The sequence below is a fragment of the Lachnellula hyalina genome, assembly GCF_007821495.1.
Source record: "Lachnellula hyalina strain CBS 185.66 chromosome Unknown contig00055, whole genome shotgun sequence".
In the NCBI taxonomy this organism is placed as follows: domain Eukaryota; kingdom Fungi; phylum Ascomycota; class Leotiomycetes; order Helotiales; family Lachnaceae; genus Lachnellula; species Lachnellula hyalina.
This window is the reverse complement of record NW_022157169.1, coordinates 81604-107349: the sequence shown is the minus strand read 5'-3', so window position 1 is coordinate 107349 and position 25746 is coordinate 81604. Positions and strand designations below refer to the sequence as shown.

The window sequence follows — 25746 nt, the reverse complement described above, 5'->3', positions numbered from 1 at the left end:
CTCAAATACTAAGATAAATCTGCAGTTTATGTGGTTCCGCATCGTCTATATGGATCGCACCCTCTCAATGATGCTGGGTTTCCCGCAGGGCACCACTGACAAAAGCATGACATCTGATTCCACGATGGCTGGTGACACGCAGATGGGTAAGCTTGTACGCAGCCACGCCGTGATTGCAGCTCGCATTCTGGAGTTGAGGGATACTGACCCATGTATTCAAAATCCCGCTCCTTTCCAAGAAGTCGACATGGATTTGTTGAAGCTTGCAAATAGCCAACCACCTAAGTTCTGGTTGCCACCTAAGTCTATACGCATGGAGATTGGCTCGGAACCGTATTTCTGGGAGTCGGTGCGTGTTACGAATCAGCTAGTCCATTACAATCTTGTTTGTCAACTTCACTTATCGAGCCTGCTTCGTTCCGACGAGAACCAGAAGTACACATGCAGATACTCCAAGATGGCTTGCATCAATGCTAGTCGCGAGGCTTTGACGCGCTGCATCACCTACCCTGGGTTTTCCGATGTTGGGGGTTGTTGTTGGATCTTCGCCATACCGGCATCTATGACACTGATACTTGCTCACATAGACTCTCATAGACCCCAAGATTTCGATCATGTCCTTGCCCATCAGCGTATGGGTGACCGTGGCATGATAGAGAGAATTCTTGAGGGCATGGAGATTTTGAAACGCGCAAACGGTGATGCATCGAGCGAGAAGGGGGAAAATGTGCTGCAATGGCTGCTAGGCATTGAAGCTGAAGTGGCTAATGGTCAAAAGTACTCTGCTCGAAGTGTTAATGAGCAAGAGGGATTTCAGGAGGATGATAATGCGATGCGGATAAGCATCCCGTATTTTGGTATCGTCAAGTTTACCCACGAAGGTCGGATCTCTAAAGAATCTCCGCAGACAAGATGGCTCAATGAGCAGGATGATAAATTCAACGATACTGGTCTTACACCATCAGCGCCTTTGGACTCGTTGAATAATGTATCGAATATCAGCGGTTTACCTTTTGATCCAATTGGCATCGATATGGGACAAGTTCCTCAAGCATCTGCGCACACACTCCCACATCCAATAGATCAGCAGCACTTGGCGGCACAATATCCTAACGCCAGCAACCACCTTGATACACAGCAACAATACTCATATCCCGGGTTAACGGCAGGCATCGAAGATTGGGCTTTTCAGGGTGTGGACAATGCATTTTTAGATAACCTAATGATGGGTACACGACACCGGGATGACGGGACTAATTGGCTACCGGATTGACAAAGTGAAAATAGTGGTGGCATATGAGCGTTGCATGGCTGCTAGGTGAAAAGGGCAGGTTTTGGCACGGCTGGCTGAACCGCTTTATCTAGCTTACGTGTATGAAAAATCGAAACGGAATTGGATGTTACAGGGTATTGGACACTACTTCCTTGTAACGACTCTTCCAGTACCACGCTTCTCACTCGATTGCTAGAGAACTTGACCGAACAATCCATAAAACAATGTGTCGAACGAGTTATGCGACAGTCGCCTTTAATATCGCTCGAAGCTCGGGGCTTTTTTTTTATCTTTACGGAGGGCTGCCTACTTTTGGCCATGGTACGCTAACTTATGTCATGCTATGATATTGCTCAACTCCGCATTCTTCAACTCGGCCTCCGAAAGACTCTATGAATGGACTGTGGGGGTCTTTCTTCCTCCGCGCGGCAGACCAAACGCGGACGGACGTATAACAACTTCAGCCGCCACAGAAATTCTGGTATGCTTATTACAAATTCAATCACAGCCCTGGTATCAGGTCGAAGGCATATAATACACTGTGTTTACCTTCCTCGCTCCCAATTCTACATGAATCTTTCCCATCATTACCACCAAGGATCTAATCACAACTACACTCTACCGCCTTGAAAGAACCTAATCTTCCAAAATACTACCCGGCGTTCTTCAGACTAGCTTTCGAACACAATGGCGAACCTTGATCTCAATCCAGAAAATAGGAGGTCGAGTTCTGGATCAACCCTGCAACCAGATACAGTGATTAAGCAAGAAAAAATTGCTGGTGAGGGAGCAACCGACGAAGCTCAAATCGCAACCGAGTATCCCCATGGTATACGCCTTTTCCTCGTCATTGTGGCAGTCGTATTCAGCGTCCTATTGGTAGCACTGGACCAAGTGAGTAATACCAGTGTCTCAATATCTCTACAGTGAACATTCTGACTTCCTAAGACCATCGTCGCTACCGCAATTCCCAAAATTACAGACGAATTCCACGGTCTCAACAAGGTGTCATGGTATGGCTCGGCGTACTTCATGACATTCGGTGGCTTTCAATCTTCATGGGGCAAAGCCTTCAAATACTTTCGATTGAAATGGGTCTTTTTGTTATCAATGTTTATCTTTGAGCTTGGAAGTTTAATCTGCGGGGTGGCACCAAATCCGATAGCCTTGATCATCGGACGAGCTATTGCTGGTATAGGTGGTGCTGGCATGGCTGGCGGTGCCTTCACTATTGTTGGCTTTTCTGCTGAGCCAAAGAAGAGACCTCTGTTCCTCGGCGTGTTGGGACTTACCTATGGGATGTCTGCTGTGATGGGCCCACTCCTGGGTGGAGCCTTCACAGATCGCGTCTCCTGGAGGTGGTGCTTTTACATCAATCTCCCTATTGGGGGGCTGGTAGCCGCATTGATTGTCTTCTTCTTTAGCAATCCAGAAGCAGCAAAACCAGTGGAGGCGACGTGGAGGGAGAAGATTTTGCAGATGGACTTTGTCGGCGTGGCACTGGTCATGGGTTTTATTATCAGCTTCACATTAGCTCTCCAATACGGTGGGCAGAGCAAAGCATGGAGCAGCAGTGAGGTGATCGGCCTGTTCGTGGGCTTTGGTCTCATCTTGATCACATTGGTTATCTGGGAATTCTTCCAGGATGAGCGCGCCATGATGGTTCCACGCTTGATAAAGCAACGATTTATCTGGACCGGTGCCCTCTTCCAATTGTTCTTTGCCGGCGCGTACTTTATTCTCCTCTACTACCTCCCGATCTATTTTCAGTCAATCGACAATACCAGCGCCATTGGATCTGGCGTACGAAACCTCCCGACGGTAATAGCAGTCGGTATAGGTGGTCTTGTTGGGGGTACTGTAGTCTCCACAACCGGTTACGCAACTCCCTTTTCCGTCGCAGGTTCTGCTCTTGCAACAGTAGGTACTGGGCTGTTATACACCTTGGATATTGGAACCAGTCCTGGCAAATGGATCGGGTATCAAATTCTTGCCGGATTCTTCTTTTGCTTCCCGTATATGAATTCCATGAACATCGTTCAAGCATTGTCAAAACCTGAAGATATGTCCTCTGCTGTATCAATTATATTTTGTAAGCTACTTTCTGAATACCTGGAAAAAGCAAACTGACCATGTTGCCAGTCTTCCAAAGCCTCGGCGGCTCCTTTGCCCTCGCAGCTGCGCAATCTGCCTTTGCTAATAAGATCATCACCACTTTGGCCACCTCTGCACCAGGAGTCGATCCGTTTATAGTAGTCGGAACAGGTGCTACGGATATCCGTAAGGCTTTCACGCCTGAGAAGGTCCCTGGCATTCTCGTCGCGTATATGCAAGGCATCAAGACCGCATTCGCAATTGCCGTCGCCTTTACTGGATTCTCGTTTTTGCTGAGCTTCTTGAACACCTGGAAGAAACTTTACACCCCCGGTGGTGGAAAGAACGCCGCTGTTGCAATTGCCTAAGTCGAGACATTTTGCAGTCAACATGGGTTATCGTAGAGAAAGGGCCACCGTGCGCTGTTATTTTCAGAATGTTATGAGCTATGTTATGACTGTAAGATAAATAGAATAGTACTTTTAATAGAATCGCGCTCTATAATTATATGTATAACAAACCAAGTTCCTAGCCTTGATATGCGTTGACGGTCATCTTATTGATGCGTATCAATGCAAGCCCTACACTTACATCCAGTCCTCTCATATGGACAGAAATGGGTCGTGTTCTGGTAGCCCTTTCTTTACAGACATGAGGAAACAACCCCAATATGGCTATGATTATTAATTCGGCCTCCGAAGGAGACGTCATTATCTCCGACTGACAAATGATCCGACCAGCTGACAATGGCTCTGAGCGACAAATAATCACCTCATATGAGTATATATATCTAGTGTAAACTTGCAAGTCCAAGCTACCTATCTTAATATCTTAACAACACAGTATGATATCCGACAAATTCTTCGCTATTGTAGCTGGTGTCGGCCCAGGAACAGGGAGATCAGTCGCCCTTCGATTCTCAGAATCTTATCCGGTAGTCTTGTTGGCTCGTCAGCCAGAGAGCTACAATGATATTGTGACTCAAATAAACAGTACTGGCGGGAGAGCAATCGGTATTACTATCGACGCAACTGATGAGGCTTCCCTTAAATCTGCATTCGAAACCATCAAGAAAGAGTTTGGGAAGTTGCAGCTCATCGCAGCCATCTATAATGTTCGACCAGACTCGCGGCCAAGCCTCAAACCATTTCTGGAACTGCATCTACAGGATTTGGACACTAGTCTAAACGGCAATGTGTACGTCCCACTTCACGAATGCGCCTTATTTAAAGCTAGTTTTATCTCTAACAGAGTATCATATTACAGTCGCGGTCTGTTCAATTTTGCTCAGAGCGTCCTGCCACCACTTCTCAAATCTGTGGATAGCTCTCCTAGAGCGCCAACTCTGATAATCACTGGTGCAACTGCATCGATCAGAGGCTCTAAGCTATGGTCTGTCATCGCAGCAGGAAAATCCGCGGGTCGTGTCTTGACTCAATCGCTGGCCAGAGAATTCGGTCCGGCAGGAGTTCATGTCGCCCACGCCATCATTGATGGTGCTATCGACGTGCCGGACGCGGAGCATGCTGCTCGCAACGACGCAACTCCGGACGGAAAGATCAGCCCGTATGCTGTAAGTTAGCCAAGTGATGATCAGCGGATAAGATTTCATGCTAATTCTATCCAAGATTGCTGAGAGTTACTGGAATCTGCACACGCAACATAAATCGGCTTTTACGCATGAAATTGATCTGAGACCGTTCAACGAGCATTTTTAGGTGGCGAGAGGTGAGGGGTGGCTTTGACATTTGTGTGTGATATTAATGAAGGAAACCAAGAAATTCGGCCAATTTGCTAGTATATTAATCAATCCCAGAATTGATCATTATTCGGAATCGAGAACAACCTTAATTTTAAAGAAGGAAAGCAAGAATAATGATATCATCACCGAGCGACTTATGAGAAGCTTGCAGATAACTATTTTGATTCACACAAACCGCTGCCGCTTTTTTATAGTACAAAGATACATACTGCCTAGAATTCCTCTCCTTATAATTCACAAACCTCGAAAATAGAAACTCTAACTAAACATTACTGCAAATAACCTGACTAGCACAAAGTAATAAATCATCCAGAATGGCGGACTAAAATCAATTTCAAGGCACCCCCGCCCTTTCACAAGAGCCTCAAGATGAAAGTCATAAAATACTAAAGCTCAATTATATATCCCAACCGTTATGTTCTTACTTCAATGAAGTTTACTACGGGTACTTTAATGAGCAAGTAGAACGCTTCTATCCGTACAGGTTCTACAGTGGCCCTGAGCCCTATGACCGTAGCAAGCTGCAAGCAGAAACGCGATATTTCAGAGAATGAAAGCCGGGAGAAAGAATATCATAAAGGACAGCGTAAGTGAATGAATGGGTATTTATGAGCGCATTTTCACTTGTTTCTATGATGAGGTATTTAGTTCTTTGCATAGTCGGCGTTTTAAGAACACTTTTTTGATTAAGTACTTTCTTGTCTTTAGGGAATCGAGGAATAATTGAAAACGTTCATAATCGACTGCTTAATTTAGTATGACTAGTGATTTAAAATATTTTCCCTGCATATAGTTTTGTGTATAAATAAAGTGAAATATATACAAGTTGCTTTTTTAGTAGTAGAATCGCTAGCTAGACCCCTTAGATTATATAGCTAGAAGAGTCTCACAAGTAATAATCAACCTCTGATCTTTATAATTACAGTTTTTCTCTTCTCTCCTATGCAAATTCGCTAGTTGTCATGTTATTTCAAAGTTAGGAAAATACCTTAGTGAGTGTAACTTGCCGCTTTTGGACTAGCCATTACTTAGCGCATCGGCTCATCTTGACCAAAACTCTGATATTTATATCTATTCCTCGATTTATCAAACCAAAAAGAAAAATGTCCCGCAGAGACGTGCGTACCAGGGATACAGAAAACTCGATATGGCTGGATCTGACTGAGAACGTCTTCCGCCAGCATTTGGTCGCCCTCGAGGAGAGAACTAATGCAGTCCCACTCGAACCACAAGTTTTTACCGCTGCGGAGTGGCATCCACCGTCTCCCAACAAGTCAAAAACTCAGTACACATTGCCACTTGCTGTTGAGCAACAAGTGGCTGATGAGTTTGCTTGTCTAGTTGCCGTTGAAGAAGGCGCCCAAAGCGTGGCTGCTATTTGTATGGAAGAGCACCCCCAAGCTCCGAGGCTCACTCTGCGATTTGCTGCTATGGACGTGTCGTTTAACGATACGGTCCAGAGAGCTTTGGAAGAATGGTCTGTTATTTTATCCAGGGCTGCTGCTGGAAATGGACCGCCTCTTTTCGATCCTGTCGAAGCGATGTTTCATGGAGTCATTCGGTTGCATTTCCGTCGCCTTCTTGCACGGCTCCGGTCCAGCAAGTGGAACAAGCCCAAATATTTATCCAAAAGCCACAAAAAACCCCTCTGGCAGGATATGGAGGGGCTGATTCATCGCGCGCAGTTCGTATACACCAAGAAGGAGAGAGTGACGAGAGTGCTGGTGGAGAAGTTCTTGGGCGACCTGGCTGCAGTTTATGAAGCCTTTGAACATGCATTGGGGAATGAGCTTACCGAAATAGAGCAAGTCGTTTTGAGAAGCTTGGAATTCTGTTCCACTGCAGAGATCAAGGATTATTTGCTTCGTTTGGAAAGTAGTGTGGGCGCAAAGCCAACAAATCAAATGGCGTCTGCATTGAAAACCCTTCGACAGATTCAAAAAATTGCTTCATATCGCCGGATGAGCATGTCTTTGGTCAAGATCGCCAAAGAGTATCCGAATTTATTCGAAGGCGGAATAACATTGGCGTACTTGACGCCGTACCAAAGTGTCCCAACAACCATTGGATATGAAGAATGGGCGACTACTTGTCATGTCCACGCTGAAGTCCAATTGGCCGTTCATTATGACCTGATCTCTCAACAAAAACGGGAAATGTTTCTGAAACCACGAGCTATTGGTGTATCCAAGTCGCTTTGTTACCTCTGTTACCGTTTCCTGCTAGCTCACCATGGATTCTTTCCGTCGAGGACTCACGGCAGGTTGTATGATCAATGGACTTTGCCCGATCTATCCGAGTTCGATGAGGATACTGAGAAGCGATATCGGAATATTTTGAAGGATATTGATGAGGAAGTGGGGAGACATACAGAGAACGAACCAGAACTTTGGAGAATAGAACCGATGACGAGCATTGACGTGTATTACATACAACATCAAAACTAGGATACAATTAATACCACCAACACCATATCCTCCCTAAAATTCAAACAACCCTCCTTACTTTCCCCGTCTCAACCTCATACACCCACCCCGAAATAACCACCTCATCCGGAATCAATTTACTCTCCTTCAACAACTTCACATCACTCTCCACCGCGCTCTCTAAATGCGGGAAATCCTGAAACTTCCCCTCCCCACCAACAAACCGCTTCAGCTCCTTCAGTCCCGCCTCCCCCAGATTCTTCTCCACAATCCCCGTCGCAGTCTCCGTGTCGAACGTCAGCATCCCGCATCCGGTATGCTTGATAAGCAGGATCTCCTTGGTGCCCAGCAGCTGCTGCGAGATGACTAGAGACCGCAGTGCGTCGACGGCGCTACCGCCCGCGTTGCGGATTACGTGCGCGTCGCCTAGGTCGATGCCGTATGCGGCTGCGGGATCGATACGTGCGTCCATGCATGTCACTTTTTATTACTGTAATCAGCATGTCTATTTGCTCTATTCATTATATCGATCTAGTTTTGAGGAAGTAGGATTGTCCTTATGTAGAGTGGATAAGTAGGGGAAACTCACCTATAGCGTAATGTTTCGCGGGTGGCAGCGCCAAGTGGCCTTTCGTGAAGGCCTTCCCATACGCTTCATTCTTCTCGACTAGATTCTCCTGGATTGGCGATGGCGTGGTGGATGTCATGGTTCCTTTCCCGCTTTTCTGTGTCTTTCTTGGGGATTCTCTTTTTGCTGGACTTCCGTTAAGTGCTTCTGTAGATTTCCGCTTGACCATTATTATGGAAAAATAATTCCTCTACTGTTCCTCTTCTTTCTCCTATTCTTTCTTTTCTCTTGAAAAAAAGAGGCAGGCAAGTATTAGATGATGAGTTTCGGTAAACATAATAACGGAAGTCCCAGTCTATAAAAGTCCTGCCCATTTATGCTTCCAGCTGATCTGCATCCTTTCAAGCTCAGCACGTGCCTTTGCCTCGATTGCGTGCTCACTTTTAAACACCTGTGGCATTTTAAAGCAGGAGCTGGACGTGGAGAAAGCGGTGAGGGGTACCGTAGTTGCCTCCACTCTTTGCACTCTCGCTTTTCGTAAGTGGGATCGCATCCAGCGACGAGGGTCGCGGTATTGTAATCCCGGGCGGCGGGCCTCGTGAGAGTGAGATTATGGGAGACACTGACACTGCTGTGCAAAAATGGAAGCGGGATAGATGGCGTGCTCGGCTCGGCTTGAAACTTCGATGGACCGGTTGACCAGGTAAGTTCTTGTCTAGTGATCGGGAATGAAAAGTTATTACCGTATGCTTTTCAGCTGTCCTATCCTTTGCTATTGAGTTAGCTAGCAGGCGTCTGTCTGCTCTACTCCAAAGATGGATACTTACTTGATACTACGTGGGTTAGCATATAGTGATGCTGTTTGATAAATTTATATTTCTCTACTTCTTTCAGCACGAAAATCCAAGTGTGTGGAGATATTCCACCATCACATTTATTTACCAATTTCCGCTCAAGAACCCCGCATAATACGCATAAACAATAAAATAAAAATAACACGATTTCAAGTTCAGAATGTTATTGTTATCTACAACTAAACTACCCTCTGTCTCTTCTTCCTACCCTGAGCAGGCTCTTCCGGTTCAGCTGGAGGCGTTACAACTTGAAGCAGTGGATCTTCCTTCTTCAAGGCCTGAGCCCTGGACAGTGAATTGGGATCCAAGTACGGTCTCTCGCCAATCGAGGTAATTCTGATTAGTTTGCGCTTTCCATTGTAATCACTAGTGCTTGAGTCAATACGGAATGCTTTTAGTTTTTAGAAATAAACATTGCTGGCTTACTTGGTCGCGCTGTGGAAGGTGGAACGGCTGTGTTGTATTAGCGAATTCTGATAGTATGCAGAGAAGGGGTGGGTGCGTACTTATCCCATACGACTATGTCGTTTACTCCCCATTTGAAGCGACACTGTAGATCGTGGTTCTCTGTTATGAGTTGCAGAACTACATGTAATCGTTAGCAGTTTTGTACTGTTATGTGATTGGGTTCGCCTACAGTATTGCTTCATCATTTCTTCCTCCCGATCCGTTACACCATTGATCTTCCCATCGTGGATCTGTTGACCGGCAGCGAAAAGGTGTTTCCATCTACAATCTTTTATTAGTTGAATCAGAAGTGGCAAAGATTGCTTAATTACCCGGTTACAGGATTCGTTCGCACTACTGGACTGGTGTTTACCTGTTAGCTGGATGGGTCTCAAACGGATGTGTAGAGCGAGGGTTTTTTTATACTGTGTAGCACTGAAGTCAAGTCCTGTATTCTCTGGATGACCGCGGTTTTCGGTAATCAGCGGATCTTTCGATTGTTGCAACACGCGTGAAAAGACCGGCTGGAGACATGAGCTGTTAGTAATGGCTGAAGGTGAAAAGCTGGCTTAGTAGGTAGTAGATAAGGCTCACCTGGAAATGTGTCGCTGTCAATCCATCGCACAGCTTCTGCCAGTATGGAGACATGCGGTCGTACATCTCGTATGCGCAGGCAAAAATCGTGTCGCCACCAACATCGTTCGGCATCTCAGCCATTTTCAAAACGCCATAATCTGCGGGGATATGCTCGAAGGAGATATCGGAATGCCAGAGGTAGCTGGCTAGTTTGGGGAGGGGTGCGTCGAATCTGTTACGGTGGTTTTCTTTTTCTCGCTATTTCAGAGTAAGGAGGAATCAGCACATGTTGTGTTGATTCATTTTTGCAAGCAAAAGAGATGTGCTGGCTGGCTGACCACTGACGACACGAAAAACACCTCCTCATCTGTCTTTCCATTTTCATCGTGGTTCTTCACGTTGTCCTTGCTGCTCAATGCATGGCGGTGCAGCTTCGAGTCCGAAGGCTTGTTGGTGAGTTCCCCGAGTTTGTTTCCCAGGTCTTTCATCTGGTCATTGCTGATGTCTTGGGCTCGGAAGAAAAGTGCTCCTCTCTGCGACGCTGAATCTTGCCATCAGCATTGATATACAATAATGTGCTAACACTTCTCGAGATAATATTTACCTAAAATTGCGAGATCTTTAATCTTTGCATCGTCCTTCAATAGCTCACTCAACTGCACTTTGGGGAACTCGCGCCCAATGGGTCCAGTGACATCAAACGATTCATACTCGTCTAGTGTATGGGAATAGCTCAAAGGCGCTCGGAGAAGCGCTTCAGATGGAGAAGGCATGGTGATCACTTGAACAAATTTGATGTTTCGATTGACATCTTTATCTTCTCCCACCTTGCACACTTGCTTTATGCAACGTACAGCGGCCTGCAGCGCTTGGTAGGAGAAGTCCGTTTCTCTTGCGTGGGTACGTCCCTACGTACAGCATGAACTGATCAAGGTTCCACATGCTCTTCAATGCCACTCACCGTCTTTAATTGCCGTTTGGGGATAAAGGCATCTGGCCGACGAGTTAAGGTTCGTCTCGAAGTCAAACCCCCTTTCCCTCCCCACTTTAAGCGAGAATCCAGTCAAAGGTGGGCTAAAAGTGGAGCTCTGCGAAGACGTGATTCTCTCCTCAGGGCACGCAACAACACATAATTGGTGGCAATAACACTCCTTGGGACTGCTTTGTAATCAATCTCTACTACCGAGCTCCATAATTTGGTTCCCAGGTGTTTTGCAGCAACAGGTTTTATCCTAGAGAGTGACCCCAAAGGAATTCACTGGTGGACCCTGTGATTTACATGACCACGATGTTGGGTCAACCACGGCACGCTATGAGGTCTCCGTGGTATCTCCCTGTCTCCCAAGCCCCTCTACTTGCTACCTTCTAGATCATCGAGGCCGATGACTATCCTGTCCGTTACAAGTACTGGGTATTTATTGTTCTATACCACAGTCTCGTCCCTACTTTTCTCCTTCGCCATTCAATTCTCTATAATTCTATTAGATTTTCACCTTCCAAGGACAGCATATCATCATGGGTGCCCCAGAAGTGATTGCAAGTGCTGTAACAAGCGACGCAGACGCATCCAGCTCGGAGTATAGGGCAACCCCCCCAAAACAAAGCCGGAAATGGCAGAGTTACTTTTGGGTTACTTGGGCCAAGAGTAAAGAGGTGAGCAGGTTGAACAGACATCATTGTAGGGGAGAACTGATACGGTTGCAATATAGGAACAACGTCTTATTCGCAAGGTTAGATCTTGCTGTTCAGTAATGGATGCTTCATAGCTAACAATATCCGATGGAAAGGTGGACTTTACGCTTCTGGTTTTTGGATTTCTTGGGACTTTTACAAAGTTTATTGACAAGTAGACACACCGTATAGTGCTAGAGGCTTTCTAGATGGTGGCTAACATGATTCAGGGCAAATCTTCAGACAGCCTTTGTATCTGGAATGAAAGAAGAGCTTCATTTCTATGGTAATGTTAGTGAACCATGATGTATTAAGTAAAACCAATTGCTAATATAGACTTGCAGCAATTGAACTATGCTACAGTACGTGCTCATCTCCCCCTATTATAAATTACGAACGCTAAAATGGATTCGAAAAGACGTGCTACAATGTCGGTTTGGTAGGGGGTCCCTATTCCAACCTAGCAAAACGTCTTATCTCATGCCTTTAAACTAGATGGTTGCATTATGGCCTTCAAGTTTTATCCTTGTTCGAACGAAACCAAGATATTTCATTCCGTAAGTACCACAAATTCTCTTTAAGAAACATCACTGACACTTTTTCAAGATGCATACAATTAGCATGGACAATATGGTTCGTGGATTCGAAATATCAAACTTGACAAGTTAGACTCATAACCTATAGTACCTTCGCGCAATCCAGAATCGAGAACGCGGGGCAAATGTATGCTCTGAGGACCCTCATTGGCGTATTTGAAACGTACGTATCACCCCGGTCCCCATGAAACAAATAAGTTTCCAATATGCTCACATTCAACCAGTGGACACTATTCTGCCAGTAAGAACTCTCCCATCTTCTTTCTCGCATCTACTAATGCGCATTCTAGTTATGTACCTCTGCGGCTCATGGTACCAAAACAGTGAGCTAGCAACAGTAAGCTACATACGCTCGCTTCAAATATTAATTTACAAGCACTAACTCGAGGCATTCCTTCACTAGCGCCTTGCTTTGGTCAATACGGCATCTCAAGTCGGGCCTATGGTCAACTCATATTTGCAAAGCGCTGCTTACACTAATCTTGACGGCGTTAATGGCTTGTCTGGATGGAGATGGGTATGTTATGAGTGTTCTGAAATCCGCCCGCATGGTATGCTGATGAATTAAATGAATTAGCTCATGATAATTGATGGCATAATCTCAATAGCCATAACCCTTCCACAGATAATCTTGCTCCCGGAAGTCCCCTCACGCCTTACTGCGAATTTCATGTTCTCGGAAGCTGAGGTCCAGCTTGCGAAGGATCGACATCCGAAGGAAGGCAGAGCTGAGAAGGTTTCTTTTACTCTCGCTCAGGTATGTATAAATCATGAGATAGCCAGGGCTGTCGCTAATACGGTAGATAGGTCAAAAAGTGGTTTACCACACCAGAGATTTGGATTCTTTGGGTTATTTCAATGTATGCATAGTCTAGATGCTTTTCATACTTTGGTGTAGGAGCTTACGCAACTTAGATGCAACATGATCGGAATGCAGCCCTCGCTATCTTTAAATTTCTGGTTCAAGGGCTGGAATACCATCAAGCCAGGATCCTTTACCATTCCCCAAATCAGTGCGCACTTAACCTCATCCCCAATGCATTCATACGCTAATTAGCACGATCGCAGACAACTACACAACACCAATGTACGCCACAATCCTCGTGATTACAGTTGGCATGGCATGGATCAGTAAGCTTAAAGTCGCTTCCGTTGGACTACAAATGGACTGACAAGTCACCAACAGGTGATACGTTCCTCAAAGCTCGCAGATGGCCCATGATGGTCCTCGGCTGCACCATAAATTTCATCGTATGCATCTTACTAGCAGCTACCCCGTATACCCCCATAACAGAGCATTCCGCTGGTTCCTATACTACAACAGTGGATGGGGAGAGGCGTCGAACTGGTAAGTCCTTCTAGCTATGTGATCGGGATTTGCAATTCTTCATGGTTTTATCTCACTGACATCATTATAGCATGTTTTGGGCATGGACAAGTGATATTCTGTATGTGCTTCCTCCCTCCCAATCCCTATCACTCAACCACAAGACAACTAACACCACACAGCGACGGTGATCCACAAACCCGCTCATTCGCCATGGCCGGTCTCAACGTATGGGCCGCTGTTTTCGCAGCAACCGTGTATGTCCTTCCCCCCCTCCAAAAACCGCAGCTCCCCCTCCTTCTCAATATATCCTATTTCCTTCATCATACTAATAATTCTCTTTCAGCCCCCTCGCAGTATTTAAAACCGTCGACCAACCCGCCGTCGTCAAAGGAAACTACACCGCAGCCGGCTTCCTGATGCTGCAAGTCATCGCATCGCTTGGTCTTGCTGCGCTGCTGAAATGGAATCCTCGTCCTGCGGATAAGACTCGGACGCTTGCTGGAGATGGAGATAGAGATGTTAGTCCCGAATGGAGTTCTGGGGTTGTGGGGTTTGGGGAAAAGGTGTGATGGCATTGATGGATTGAAACTGTTGCGCGATGAAGGGGGGGGAGAATACATTGCTATAGTTCTAGCGATCAATGGAGTTGAAAAGATGTTGGATTTACTTATATTCTCGAAACACTAATACCGCACCCATAAAGTTATTTATAACTAAGCCTGCGTTCTCTGATAGAAGGTGTCTAGATTTGTATAGCAACACCCATAAAATAACCACGCCACTTAGACATAATTATACCACATCGCGATAATCTTTCCCTATAAACAGGTGAAACATCGTTACTAATAACACCAACTAATGCAATCACTATGGCGATTATTAAGGAGTTGCCACATCGGGTAATGGCGACTTAAACTATGCGATCAATGTCAAGAAGACGTTTCTTTGCCGCATTACGCATTCAAACAACGGACGAGGAGTTTGTTGTTCAATTTGATACCCTTTATTCCTGGTTATTATATAATACAACAGGACGCAGCAATCATATTGTCATGTTCACGTGCTACTTCATTTCGACGCTTTGACTCTGCCACACAACACTATAACTCGAGGCACTGTGGACCATGTCAGACCGCTTTTTCGTTCGGCTCAGGACCTCTTTGGCGACGTTGAAGTTGTTTACCCATTTGTGTTTAATATCCATGTCTGGACCTACACCTATGATGACGCGGCTCTGCTTGGTGCGGGGTTACTCATTATCCTGAGGTCGCCTACTCAGTGCTTGGTAAAACAGTTGCTGATGGTATCTTTGCCTGTGCATCATCTGGCATCAAGCTTGCGGAAAATCTCACCATTGTACTGTCGGTATAGTATGGAGAAAATGGGAGGACATAAATTTAGATTGTGTATGCTATGGGCACGCGTCCTCCAGGAGTACTGCCATGCTGCTACTTATCCGTACATCTGAGAAGTACACACATATATAGAGAATCGTTGTTTGATGCGAGACATGCTGCAATAATTGCAATCTTCTTGCCTACTAGCTGTTGATATTTATCATATTTAAACACGTCGCCATATGGTCCACGGATTGTGTTTAAGCTACCAACGCGTAGTAGGACAAGGCCATTTGCGGACTTGGTAATTCTCCCCGCAGACTAGACAACGAATTTAAATACTTATTCGTTCTTATCGATGAGATCAGATGTTGTAAAAGGAATCGCAGAATACCTTCTACATAGAAGGCATATAAGGCTGGACGGCGCTAACAATCCTACTTTGGAAGGTGAAGTTCTACCAGTATTTCGTTGGCCATGCAGAGAAAAATCTAGAGTGGAAAGCCAATGATGAACGAGGAATAATATTTTGGTCCAATAGAATTGATTACGGATAGTACTGATAAGCAGTCTGCGAGGTAATCCAGATCCCTAGGTCAGGGGTACATGCAAGCACGGAGATGTTTGGTAACTGTGAAGTACACCTCCGTAAACGGCTTAGGATGCCGGATACGCCTCAACACATAAATGCACCTGCCGAACATCGATGTATCATGTGCGCTGGATTTATGTCATACTGTTACAGGACTGCATTATCTTCCAGCCACCGACCTAAATAGTGCATATGGTATTGCTGGATACTGGAAAGGTTCTTTGTGTGACTGGTTTTTACGGTTTGGCTTCCAATTACGGACCATGCCCGTCGCCGTACCGCTCCTGTGCCGTCAACATGTATAATACACGGACGCTGATACAGAGGTGGCTATGCCGAGCTTCAGACAACATATTCATCCCGATGTATGGGGATAAATGCCATGAGTATTATTTCCATATCCCAGCATTTTCAAATGCTGCGCGAAAAGTCTTATCGCTGTGCCAAAAACAAGTCGCTGTATAATCGAGGCTCTTCCGCCTTGATTAACAGCTGTTCTCACTCTTTCTTGTTAACTTGTTAATCAGGTATGGCAAATGCGAAGCCACCACCTCCAGCTGCTGGGAACCCGGCGTTTACCACTACCGTTACTTTGCAGTTTCCGACAGGCACCCCTGACTTGGGTACTTTCTACATATTCAATGGTACAGGAGAAGGGCCTCCAGGGACAAGGCCCTCGATTGGAGTAAGAACTTTCTCCTTCTCTCTGTTTACTTGCCATTAATTGTTTCAACTAGGCTATTCCAAACAACAATGCGTTGATTTTAGGGCTCAATGTTGGCCTGACTGTCCTGGCGGCTTTTGTGGTGGGGATGAGGTTGTTTGCTAGAATAAAGTTCAGCCGGACTGGATTAGATGATTACTTTATATGTATATCACAAGCAGCTGCGTTTGTGATTATGGCTTTCAATGCACACAGTATGCCCCTCTTGAGGCAATAGCACATACCGAGAAGGCGCATAGTCTGAGTCTAACGTTTGATGGCATTAGATGTTCACCTCGGGATGGGAAAGCATATTGGAGACTTGAATGATACTCAAGCAGCGCAAATAGCACGGGTTAGTTAACCCCTGTTGCCTGGATGGCCTCACATTACTAATTCGCCAACTTAGTTCCATTGGTACTCTCAAATAATCTACCCCGTATCTCTCGGGTTCACCAAGCTTTCTATGCTAGCATTCATGATTCGTCTTCACCCGCAAAACGCAACCCAGCTTTCATGGATGCGAAAATTAATTCTTGCACTTATTGTCTTTGTGGTTACGTACTCAATCACTAGCATGATAACGCTTATTTTCACTTGCCACCCTATAAATGGAATATGGAACGCCAATATCGCAACGAAGTGCTTGAACAGACAAGCATTGCTATTTTCCATCTCTGCCCTAAACGTCTTCTCGGATCTCGTGATCGTGTTGATGCCCCTTCCGATGTTATACAGTACGCATGCATAACCTATAACCGGTTGTCTTCCAGAACTGCATTACAGAAGCTGATTGTGATGCTAGGTGTACAAATCAATATAAGACAAAAAGTCGTATTGTCAATCCTGTTGGGTGCTAGTCTTGTGGTCTGTGCCGCATCTGCCGTTCGTATGAGTACACTCTCTCGGCTCTCATGGTCAAGCGATGTGTAAGTACAACCCTAATTCTCTCTACACGTATGCCACACGATGATCTAGTACTAAATTTACCAAATCCAACTTCACAACTAACAATATCCATCAGCACTTGGGACATGGCTAAGTTCTCTGCATGGACGGCGCTCGAGTTTGATTTAGCCATCATCTGCGCATCGGTCCCTGCTCTAAAGCCGCTCGCCAAGCACTACGTACCCAAGCTTCTAGGATATTCATTCAAGAGTACCGCCAACTCGGGTCTCCAGATGGGGACAGGGGAGCTTGGAACATTCCACTCTATCACCGCAGATATGAAAGGCAGCAACAACACCAGCAGGGGTCGCAACCGTATGAGTTCTATCATAACTAAGATATCTGCAGGTGGCGAGAACGGTCAGTCGAGCAAGACATCCACATTGGGCGACCGCCGGAGAACGATGATGCAGTCTACGGACATTGAGCTCAAGAGCTTTTATGGTAATAGTGGTGGGAGTGATGAGCATATTGTTGATCATACGGGCATTATTCAAATTATCGAGGTAGATGTCGCGAGTGAGAGCGCGGATGATGTGAAATCTTTGCGTAAAGGGGCTATAGCGGGGATATACTGATATTATGGTTAGGAAAATATTATCCTTTTTGCTTTTAGGTTTCTTAGATGATATAATCTTAACTATCTCACTGTTTTAGACACGTGATAGAGTCTGCGGTTTCATTAATCTGCTGTGCATGTCATAAACTCGCCCTTTCCGGCGCCACAAGTTGAAAGGTGTTTCCATTCTAGGGATAGAGTAAGCATTGCTCTCAACTAAGTCAGTAATGGGTGGAACCGAATCCTTAACAAAACTAATTCATAGAATAATAATTTTTTTATTGTTAATATTTGTAACAAGAGAATAAGTAATCGCTAAAATTGATAACCTTGGAGGATCTCATGTCTGTACATAGATGCATCGCTTTCATAGTGTGGAGGGACAACACAACCGCGGACTCTAGGCTAGTATATGACTTATAGTTTCATCATTGTATAAATATATATATATATTAAATAGTCTGTATAAAAGAGTGTGTTGTAGAATAGATGATGGTCCAGGTTCATCGAAGTGTCCGATTTTACAAGGTACGGTGCAGTACTAGCTGCATACCCCACTTCACGTGACAGCCCGTTTGGTCCCCACCATAATAGTAGATAGAAATTAAAGCTTTCAAGGTTTGCGGAGAGGGATTGATGGGGATTCAAACCATAGTTGCCCTATTAGGTATGGTATGAATTGTGGTTTTGATATACACTTATCAGGTCACGTGATTTGCCCCCCCTTTTCTTTGATTTCGCTCACTCGTTGTGAAACATTCAAGCCGAATAATATTAACCTTGCTGGTAATGTGTACCTGAGAGATACAATGAATTGGTCACTTATCATAAGACAATATGAACTTGACTAGCCACAAAATATATAAAGGCAACAATGTTGAATTAATCATCAAATATAATTTTGAAAGCATACGTAAGAAGTAACAAATCTTGGATTATCATATTTTACTTAACTCTGACCGCATTCAATAAGATTCACACTGCAAGTAATCCCTCAACTTTGATCGCCCACCCAAACCCGCCAAATTCTACCGCTTACCGGCTTTTCGTGTAGCCAAGGCTAGCATGCTTCTTCCACAAGTGCTCCTTGACCTTTTCAGCACGCGAATAACCAGCTCCCTGGCTCTTGGGGCATCTGGCAACAGGACAAAGGTGGGATCCTTGGTTGACACCGTGGGTAGTGGTTTCGTGGCGAGAGCGCTCGTAGTGGCGTTTGAATGTGGCTGGACAGCCAGACTGGGTGCATTGGACAACGGGAGCAGTGTTGAATGTTTGGGAAGACGGCTGCTCAACGGAGTAAATGAAATCCGGATCCGAGAAGGAATGGATGTTCATAAACATCCATGTCTTGGCATGTTAAAAATGGCATCGGAGGGGGGATATACCATTCCTTGATCAAAGGCGTTGGAATATATGGTGTCGCCCATTAGAAAACAGTCAGGTAAGTTATTGGTTGGAGGGTTCCAACTGGAGGCAACCATCAATGCCGCAGCCTTTCCTGGTCCCTCTAACCCTTGGTCAATAGGGCTGCTAAATGTCCTACGGAGGGTACAGCGGTTGATAATTGACAGAAAGCTGAAAGTACTAAAAGAATATACCCTTGCAAAGCCCTTACTCTTATCCTGTTTAGGCACGCGTCGCCCGTATGTGGTCATATCGAAAAAGATAGAATACCTACACAGGCTGAGATCCAGATCGCTGCAGGGGGGTATTCTTCAGCTTTGTGTCAATACTTAACCGCTGTACCTCCGTATGTTCACGAAAATTTGAAACGTTCCGGGAAGCAAGATTGCTGGAAGTGGAGGGACCATCCCTCCAAGCGCTCTTGCTCGAGGGGCCATTGTTGTGGTATCTGGAAACTGACAGACGCGGCACCTGGGTTGCAACACTAGAAAATGTGTTAAGAATAATTGGTCCATTCCTTCTCGTTGATAATTGTCAGCATGAGGGTAATATTGAGGGCGATGCGCCAAGGGCAAATCAACCGGGATGTTAAAAAAGTGAGGCGGACGATGCGTGATGTGAGGTTACACAGGCCTAAAAACGTGTAGAGTTGAATGGGGGAACGTGTAAGAAAACCCGGAGCGAAGGCTGTTGCCTTTATGTTTCTTGATGAGTATCTCAAGGCACACATGGGAGTAGCCTTGCATGCAAGCTGAACAGGAGCTTTGGGCTCAGATGCATTTTATGACTTGTATTATACTAGTATGTGACTAACTCCGCACCCATGAACTCCAATATGGCAAAGACCGCACTCTTCTTATGGTAGGGAGAGGAAAAGGAATATAGGATCAGAAAGGGGAAGCTTATTGCTAGGGATAAGAAGAGCGATGAGCACAACTGCCCTTGGTACGAGCTTCACTTTGATCCCTACTTAGAGTCTTAGAGTCTTATATTTACGATTAAGGAAGCCTACTGCTGGGTAGAGTGAGAGAGAGGAGTAGCGAGCACTATGTAAAAATGGAAGTTTTTATAAGACACTATCCTCCTTTATATGGTGTATATATAGCTCTTTATGGCAGATAGAATAAATTGTAGTATTAGTCATTTTGCAATTTACGGATGCGATTTCAGTTATATGATATTACGTCTCAGGCATCTCCCCACTCTGAACCCCTAACAGCTTGACCGCACTTTGCCCATCACCCTCATTCAAATCCCCCATCGCAATCCCATTCTCCTCAACCGGCACTTCAGGCCACACCTCCACCAGCCAAATAGCCAGCAGCCTCGAGCTCATACTCGCAAAGCCCATGAGACAAAACACTATCAGGCTGTTACTCGGACTCACCAGACTAGTACCACTCAACATCACAGTGCCATACCCATAATTCATCAACCCGATAACCTGGAACACGAGATCGAAGAAGCGAGCAATGCGAGGATGTGCAAGTAACAGGTTCCCGCCGGAGCGCGAAAGACTCCAATTCTATCTCGACCATGGCTCGGAAGCTTTGATGGGCCCAAGGCATAGTCGCCATCCGATGGCTTGTAAAAGGTGGACCAGACCGCCGATTCCTACCCAGGTGAAAGGCTCGTGCCATGTCCAGCACGCGAAGACTATCACGCCTCTAATTCCCAGCAGCAGGGCTTGCCAGATCATGACTGACGCGATGAAGGCCGCAGCAATGTGTAAGATAAGATCATAGATGAAATCTTTCATTTTGAATTGTTTGTGTGATCCGGGAAGCCGAATAGTTAGGAACCTGTCAATCATGGTGTAATACTCTGGCGAGCGTTTAGAGTTCAGCATATCCCTGGCGTTTCGTAGCCTTTCGGAATTGGGACGATGTTTTGAGCGGACGTTGGATAAGATGGTCGATGGGTTGCAAAGTGCGAGCAAGAAGGCCAGGAGGGGATATCGGTGGTGGATTTGAAGAAGTTCTTCACTTGATGTTGCCATCATTGAAAGTACGGTGGGTAACTAAAGAAGTCGTGAGCATGCCTGAAGTATTTTCAACCTTTCTTACACGAAGAGTAAATAAGCTTACCAGTCCGAGAATTGTAGAAGCACTTGAATATTGCTGTTGTTGAGATGCATCAGCGGCCGTCAAGGCGCAATCTAGTTGATTCCAACATGTTTTGTCACGACCTCCCCATCTTGAAGCCGAGTCGGCTGGGACTGTGCAGTTGTTTATTGCATCAATGACATTTGGCCACTGGATATAGATATACCAGAACGGACCTTCGAATTTCCTGAACATTTTTAGATTTTTTTAGAAGCTAAAACTGTGAAATTTCAATTTAGAGGGCGAGGGCATTGTAACATATGGAGGTGTGGGATCGTACTGTGCCACATGCTCCGTCATAATGGGGGCTGAAAATTCATGCCTACTCCGTGTAAATAGGTCATGCAGTGTAAGGTGAGGTGTGTGTTTTAAGAGCACCACCCTTTTGGCCAAGCCAATCAGCCGCACGAAAATCTCCACAACAAGAAGAGCGCGGGTTGCACCAGGTGTATATATAGAATCAGGTCAGGGCAATCATTCTAAGCGCCAAACAAAATAAGTATTCTCCGCTCCGGCATGTAAGCGAAGTATCCTCGATCAGAAAGGTTCTGCCGATTTGTCATACCGTGGCATGCGTACCTGAAGATTGCCTTGGTTTTCAAGTACGGGCAGCAGGGCCAGTAACTCTCCGAAAGACTTCAGTCTCTGCTCTTTCAACTAATCGGGGAGAAATTGAACTGGTAGCTTGGGCGAGTCCCAACTTAGATGACAATATAGTTGGAAGAAATAAAAGGGAAGGAAGAGATGTTGTGCGTTTTGGGTGAGGCTACCGATTTCAATTTGCTTAGATGTGGATCAGGGATTGCACAATTGAGGTATAGGTAGCCAGCCAGTGTATTATTACCCTATAGAATAGGAAGACATTCTTCGGATATCTCTTTCAATACATAGTGGATGGAGAATCGATCGATCGATACAGGTAGATTCGGAGGCGCATAATCTAGACCTGCAAAAGCATTAATGATTGTAAAAGACTGTCCACGCACCTACAGCAAAATTCTCGCCATCTCTGACTGGGGTTTTAGGCCCGTCACGGATTGCGATAGAGATGGTATGAGACATAAGAATGTATGAAGGCGGACATCAAGTGGCAGATCCAGAAAGTACAGAGTGATCACGAAACTGAAGCTTCGAAGTCTTTTGCTGGAGAAAAATAATAAGATTACTGTGGGAATAGAGGGAGAAATAGGAAACATATACACATCGCTTCCAGTTGCAAAGTGACGTGCAACTCGGTGCAGATCTAGCAAGGCAGGTGGCAGATACACTCCATCGATTCCACCTCGTCACTGCCTCTTCTACTGATAAAGGCGGCCTAGGTCCTCACGACGTTGCTATTTTGAGCGGTGATAGTTCATCCCAAACTTGCGTCTGCGGTGACTAATGTGTGCTTCTGATGCTCATGGTGTGATCAAGACCCAGCGGATGATCCAGATGTGGTCGAAGTTCTACTCCTGGAAAGCACGGGACTGAGAATGATAGAACGGTCTCGCTCCTGGCATTCTCTGCTCCAGCTTATCCATCTCTCGAGCAATCCATGCCGGTGGTGGCCCTCATCGCTAATGATTTATAGTCGAAGGAAGTGAGAAGTTGACATGGTGGTATGGACGCCTTAACGATTCATTTAGCGCCAAGTGGGGCAATCAACTGACTCGCCAAATATCTACCCCTACCTACATCAACCTCAGTCTCCGGCATTGAATTATGTACCGTAGTGTCACCAGCAACACCACCAACAACAGTATTGTATGAAGAGAGTCGAACCTGCCATATACTGCCATCCTAACCGTCCACAATGGCCTCACAAGAGCCCCCCTCGACGAAATCCAATGGCGCTCCCCGCAAATAGCAATGAGCATGCAGGGCATCCACTCCAACTCAGTCCTCTTCTACTTCGCCGAGTCCCCCTTCTTCGACAAGACCTCCAACAACGCCGTCCTTTTCTCGCAAGCGCTCTACAACCCAACCATGCTGCCCGTCATCCAAACGCGAGAAGCCTTCGAAGGACGCCTGAAAACAATGTCAGGGCTAGAGTTCATGGTTGCGCAGGAACCGGCAGATCCTGTGAATGGGACAGGGGTCTGGGTTATACGGAAACAGACCCGGAGGAAGAGGCAGAATGAAGAGGATGAGATTATGTTGCATTCTACGTATTTTGTCGTGGGGGAGAATATATATATGGCTCCTGCAGTAGCAGATGTTCTGGGCTCGCGAACAGTATGCCCCTCTCCCTTTTCCGCCTACCCAATACTAACACAACAAAGCTCTCAATCCTCACATCCCTCAACAAATTCTTCTCCACCGCTACAACCCTTCCATCCTTCACCCCAGCCTTGGGAACAACCTACCTACCACCGCCCTCAACATCCCGCCTAAAACCCACCGAATCGCAAGATCCCCTCGGCCAAACCGGCAAAGAGAACACCCCCCTCCCCGACTCCCTCACATCCAAAAAAGCCGCATTACCCTTAACAAACAACTCTACCTTCCTATCTTCCCGCCTGCTGGAAGAGAGCTTAAACATAACGCTGAAATACGGTGAGGAATACATGGACGAGAACCCCATTACAGGCGAACCGGGCGCATTTCATCTCACCACTACTGGGCGAATAGAGAGGGAGAAGGATAAACTAGCTGTTCCGGTGGTGGGGAAAGGAGGCGGGATCGGCAGTAAGACAGGGACGCCTGCGCCGCCGTCGTTGAAGACGACGGGGCTTGAGGTGAAAAAGGAGGGCTTGAAAGGGGAGAAGACTCCGACGAAGAGTCCAGGTGTCAAGGGCCCGAAGAGGAGAAAAAGTAAGGGGGTGAACTCAGCTGGGGGAATAAGTCCTACGTGATTGTTAGGACACGGTTTTGGAAGAGGCGTCTGGGTGGGTATACCCTTGGAGTTTTTAATGGCGTTAGGAGCTGCATCTGAGGCGCTAAAGAGACACATCCTGGAGTAATTAATATACTGCAGACAAGACCTTCTTCCTTCCCCTCTTCTTTTTGGCGTGTTGCTCCAACTTTGTTCGTACAGGGCTGGGATCTTGTACCAAATGGGGCTAAAACCAAAAAGCAAAAAGGGAAAATCGACAAAAAAAAACATACAACAGCAGGTATTCGCTGGTGGTCACCCACCCAACTACTAATCTGCCGATCTGAGGCTTGTGTATGGCAGAGCGGACGGGATGCCCAATTCTCCTCAGTCTATGGTCGTATGTGACAGTATTGTGTTTATTTAGGCATATGTATTATGCATATACCTGCCCTGCCATTTGAAATCGTATTTTCAGCGCGTGGCCCGTCCCGTTCCCGTCCCCGTCTATGCAGTCTCGCAGACCAGACTCTTTAGAGGATTGAAATGTACTAGTGTATAATTCTATAATATTTTACCTGCTTTCTCTTTACGTCTAATAGTAGAGACATTTTCTACTCTGTAACTTTCTCCTCTACGCCACTTCGAGAGCTTAGATCTAATAGAATATAAGGCTTTAAATCTCTAAGATTACTTTAGCATTGATCTTTATTATGGTTCTACGGATCTATACTGAAGTAAAGAGCTAGTCATATGTGCGTGGTCTATCCTTTCTATGCTAAACAGTCTCTACTGTCGGACTGAAACATAAAGCGAGTACGAAGCATATACGCTAGTAGCTAGCACATGAAGCTTAAAATATGGGTCATTACCGGTACTTATGTTTTTTATGGATTTCTGGTCCGTGTGTACTCAAAAAAGTCTATTTTATATACCCTCCCCCCCCCCCCCCCCCCCTTAATAAAGCAAGTGGGACCTTACAAGAACCTTACAAGTACCCTGCGCCGTGAAGAGCAGGCAGGCTACTTGCTAGGACATCCAGCTATTCAGTTGTATAGGATTCTAGGTTTATGGAGCAAAACCACAATTTAGCATTTATTGAGGGGGGGAGTAGAAATTCGGTTTTAGGTGTTTACCCGCTTTAATATCATCCTAAAATCATCTTCAGACAGTAAGGAAAGTGCTCTGATTCATAACTCTAAATAGCTTCAATTACTTTATAGAAGAGAGTATTCTCAAGTAGCATAAGACTTGTCAATGTAGTACTAAATCCCCTGTAAATCGGATAGGAAAGCTCCGTATAGACTTTATGAATTGCGCACGTTTTTGATTCCCTTGAAGAGATCAAACAAGACGAGAGTCACGAGACCCATATAAGGTGGGAAATGCAGGTTAGCTGATAATCCCCTGTACCAAATCCTAGACTAAAAATGAGGGTAGTGTAATGAAGTTAAAAAGTAAAGTTGTTCAGCCAATCAAATGGCTCAGCAGAGTCGTATCCGGGGTTTTCCTCTGAAACAATTACGATTACGGCAGTGGGTAACCTAGCCTGGTTCTAAAGGGGGGTTCCTATGCCTGAAATCTTAGTTGCTGAACTTCTTTCCGTAGTGTCCAGACAATGCGATGTCAGGTGAAAAGGGGTAAAATTTAGAGTCTAGACCGCATATCGTCTCTGAAACACTTGCAGAAACAAACGCCTTCGGA

At 45.6% G+C, this 25746-nt stretch overlaps 7 protein-coding genes across 7 annotated transcripts; 5 read left to right on the top strand and 2 right to left on the bottom strand.

Annotated features, from left to right (window-relative positions):
* Positions 1 to 1960: 1960 nt before the first annotated feature.
* On the top strand, positions 1961 to 3735 carry gsfJ (putative efflux pump; the record flags this gene model as incomplete). Its single annotated transcript, XM_031148132.1, has 3 exons — positions 1961 to 2167; positions 2222 to 3365; positions 3416 to 3735. The coding sequence occupies 3 exons, from the start codon at positions 1961 to 1963 to the stop codon at positions 3733 to 3735; spliced, it is 1671 nt and encodes a 556-aa protein (XP_031005876.1).
* Positions 3736 to 4211: 476 nt separating this feature from the next.
* LHYA1_G003157 (putative oxidoreductase) lies at positions 4212 to 5085 on the top strand (the record flags this gene model as incomplete). Its single annotated transcript, XM_031148131.1, has 3 exons — positions 4212 to 4564; positions 4634 to 4940; positions 4996 to 5085. The coding sequence occupies 3 exons, from the start codon at positions 4212 to 4214 to the stop codon at positions 5083 to 5085; spliced, it is 750 nt and encodes a 249-aa protein (XP_031005907.1).
* A 1147-nt stretch (positions 5086 to 6232) lies between these two features.
* LHYA1_G003156 (uncharacterized protein) lies at positions 6233 to 7576 on the top strand (the record flags this gene model as incomplete). Its single annotated transcript, XM_031148130.1, has 1 exon — positions 6233 to 7576. One exon carries the CDS (start codon positions 6233 to 6235, stop codon positions 7574 to 7576), a length of 1344 nt encoding a protein of 447 aa, XP_031005877.1.
* A 40-nt stretch (positions 7577 to 7616) lies between these two features.
* On the bottom strand, positions 7617 to 8352 carry LHYA1_G003155 (Uncharacterized protein; the record flags this gene model as incomplete). The annotated part of the gene is made up of 2 exons (XM_031148129.1): positions 7617 to 8035; positions 8145 to 8352. The coding sequence occupies 2 exons, from the start codon at positions 8350 to 8352 to the stop codon at positions 7617 to 7619; spliced, it is 627 nt and encodes a 208-aa protein (XP_031005869.1).
* Positions 8353 to 9156: 804 nt separating this feature from the next.
* Positions 9157 to 10773, bottom strand: LHYA1_G003154 (putative alpha-ketoglutarate-dependent sulfonate dioxygenase; the record flags this gene model as incomplete). Its single annotated transcript, XM_031148128.1, has 9 exons — positions 9157 to 9343; positions 9404 to 9430; positions 9484 to 9562; positions 9615 to 9706; positions 9757 to 9786; positions 9851 to 9948; positions 10019 to 10258; positions 10339 to 10541; positions 10605 to 10773. The coding sequence occupies 9 exons, from the start codon at positions 10771 to 10773 to the stop codon at positions 9157 to 9159; spliced, it is 1125 nt and encodes a 374-aa protein (XP_031005870.1).
* A 12227-nt stretch (positions 10774 to 23000) lies between these two features.
* med6 (Mediator of RNA polymerase II transcription subunit) lies at positions 23001 to 24082 on the top strand (the record flags this gene model as incomplete). The annotated part of the gene is made up of 2 exons (XM_031148127.1): positions 23001 to 23462; positions 23510 to 24082. Coding segments are annotated over 2 exons (1035 nt in total), but the record flags the coding sequence as incomplete, so codon positions are not given.
* Positions 24083 to 24139: 57 nt separating this feature from the next.
* LHYA1_G003152 (uncharacterized protein) lies at positions 24140 to 24450 on the top strand (the record flags this gene model as incomplete). The annotated part of the gene is made up of 2 exons (XM_031148126.1): positions 24140 to 24186; positions 24210 to 24450. 2 exons carry the CDS (start codon positions 24140 to 24142, stop codon positions 24448 to 24450), a joined length of 288 nt encoding a protein of 95 aa, XP_031005866.1.
* Between the last annotated feature and the right edge of the window lie 1296 nt (positions 24451 to 25746).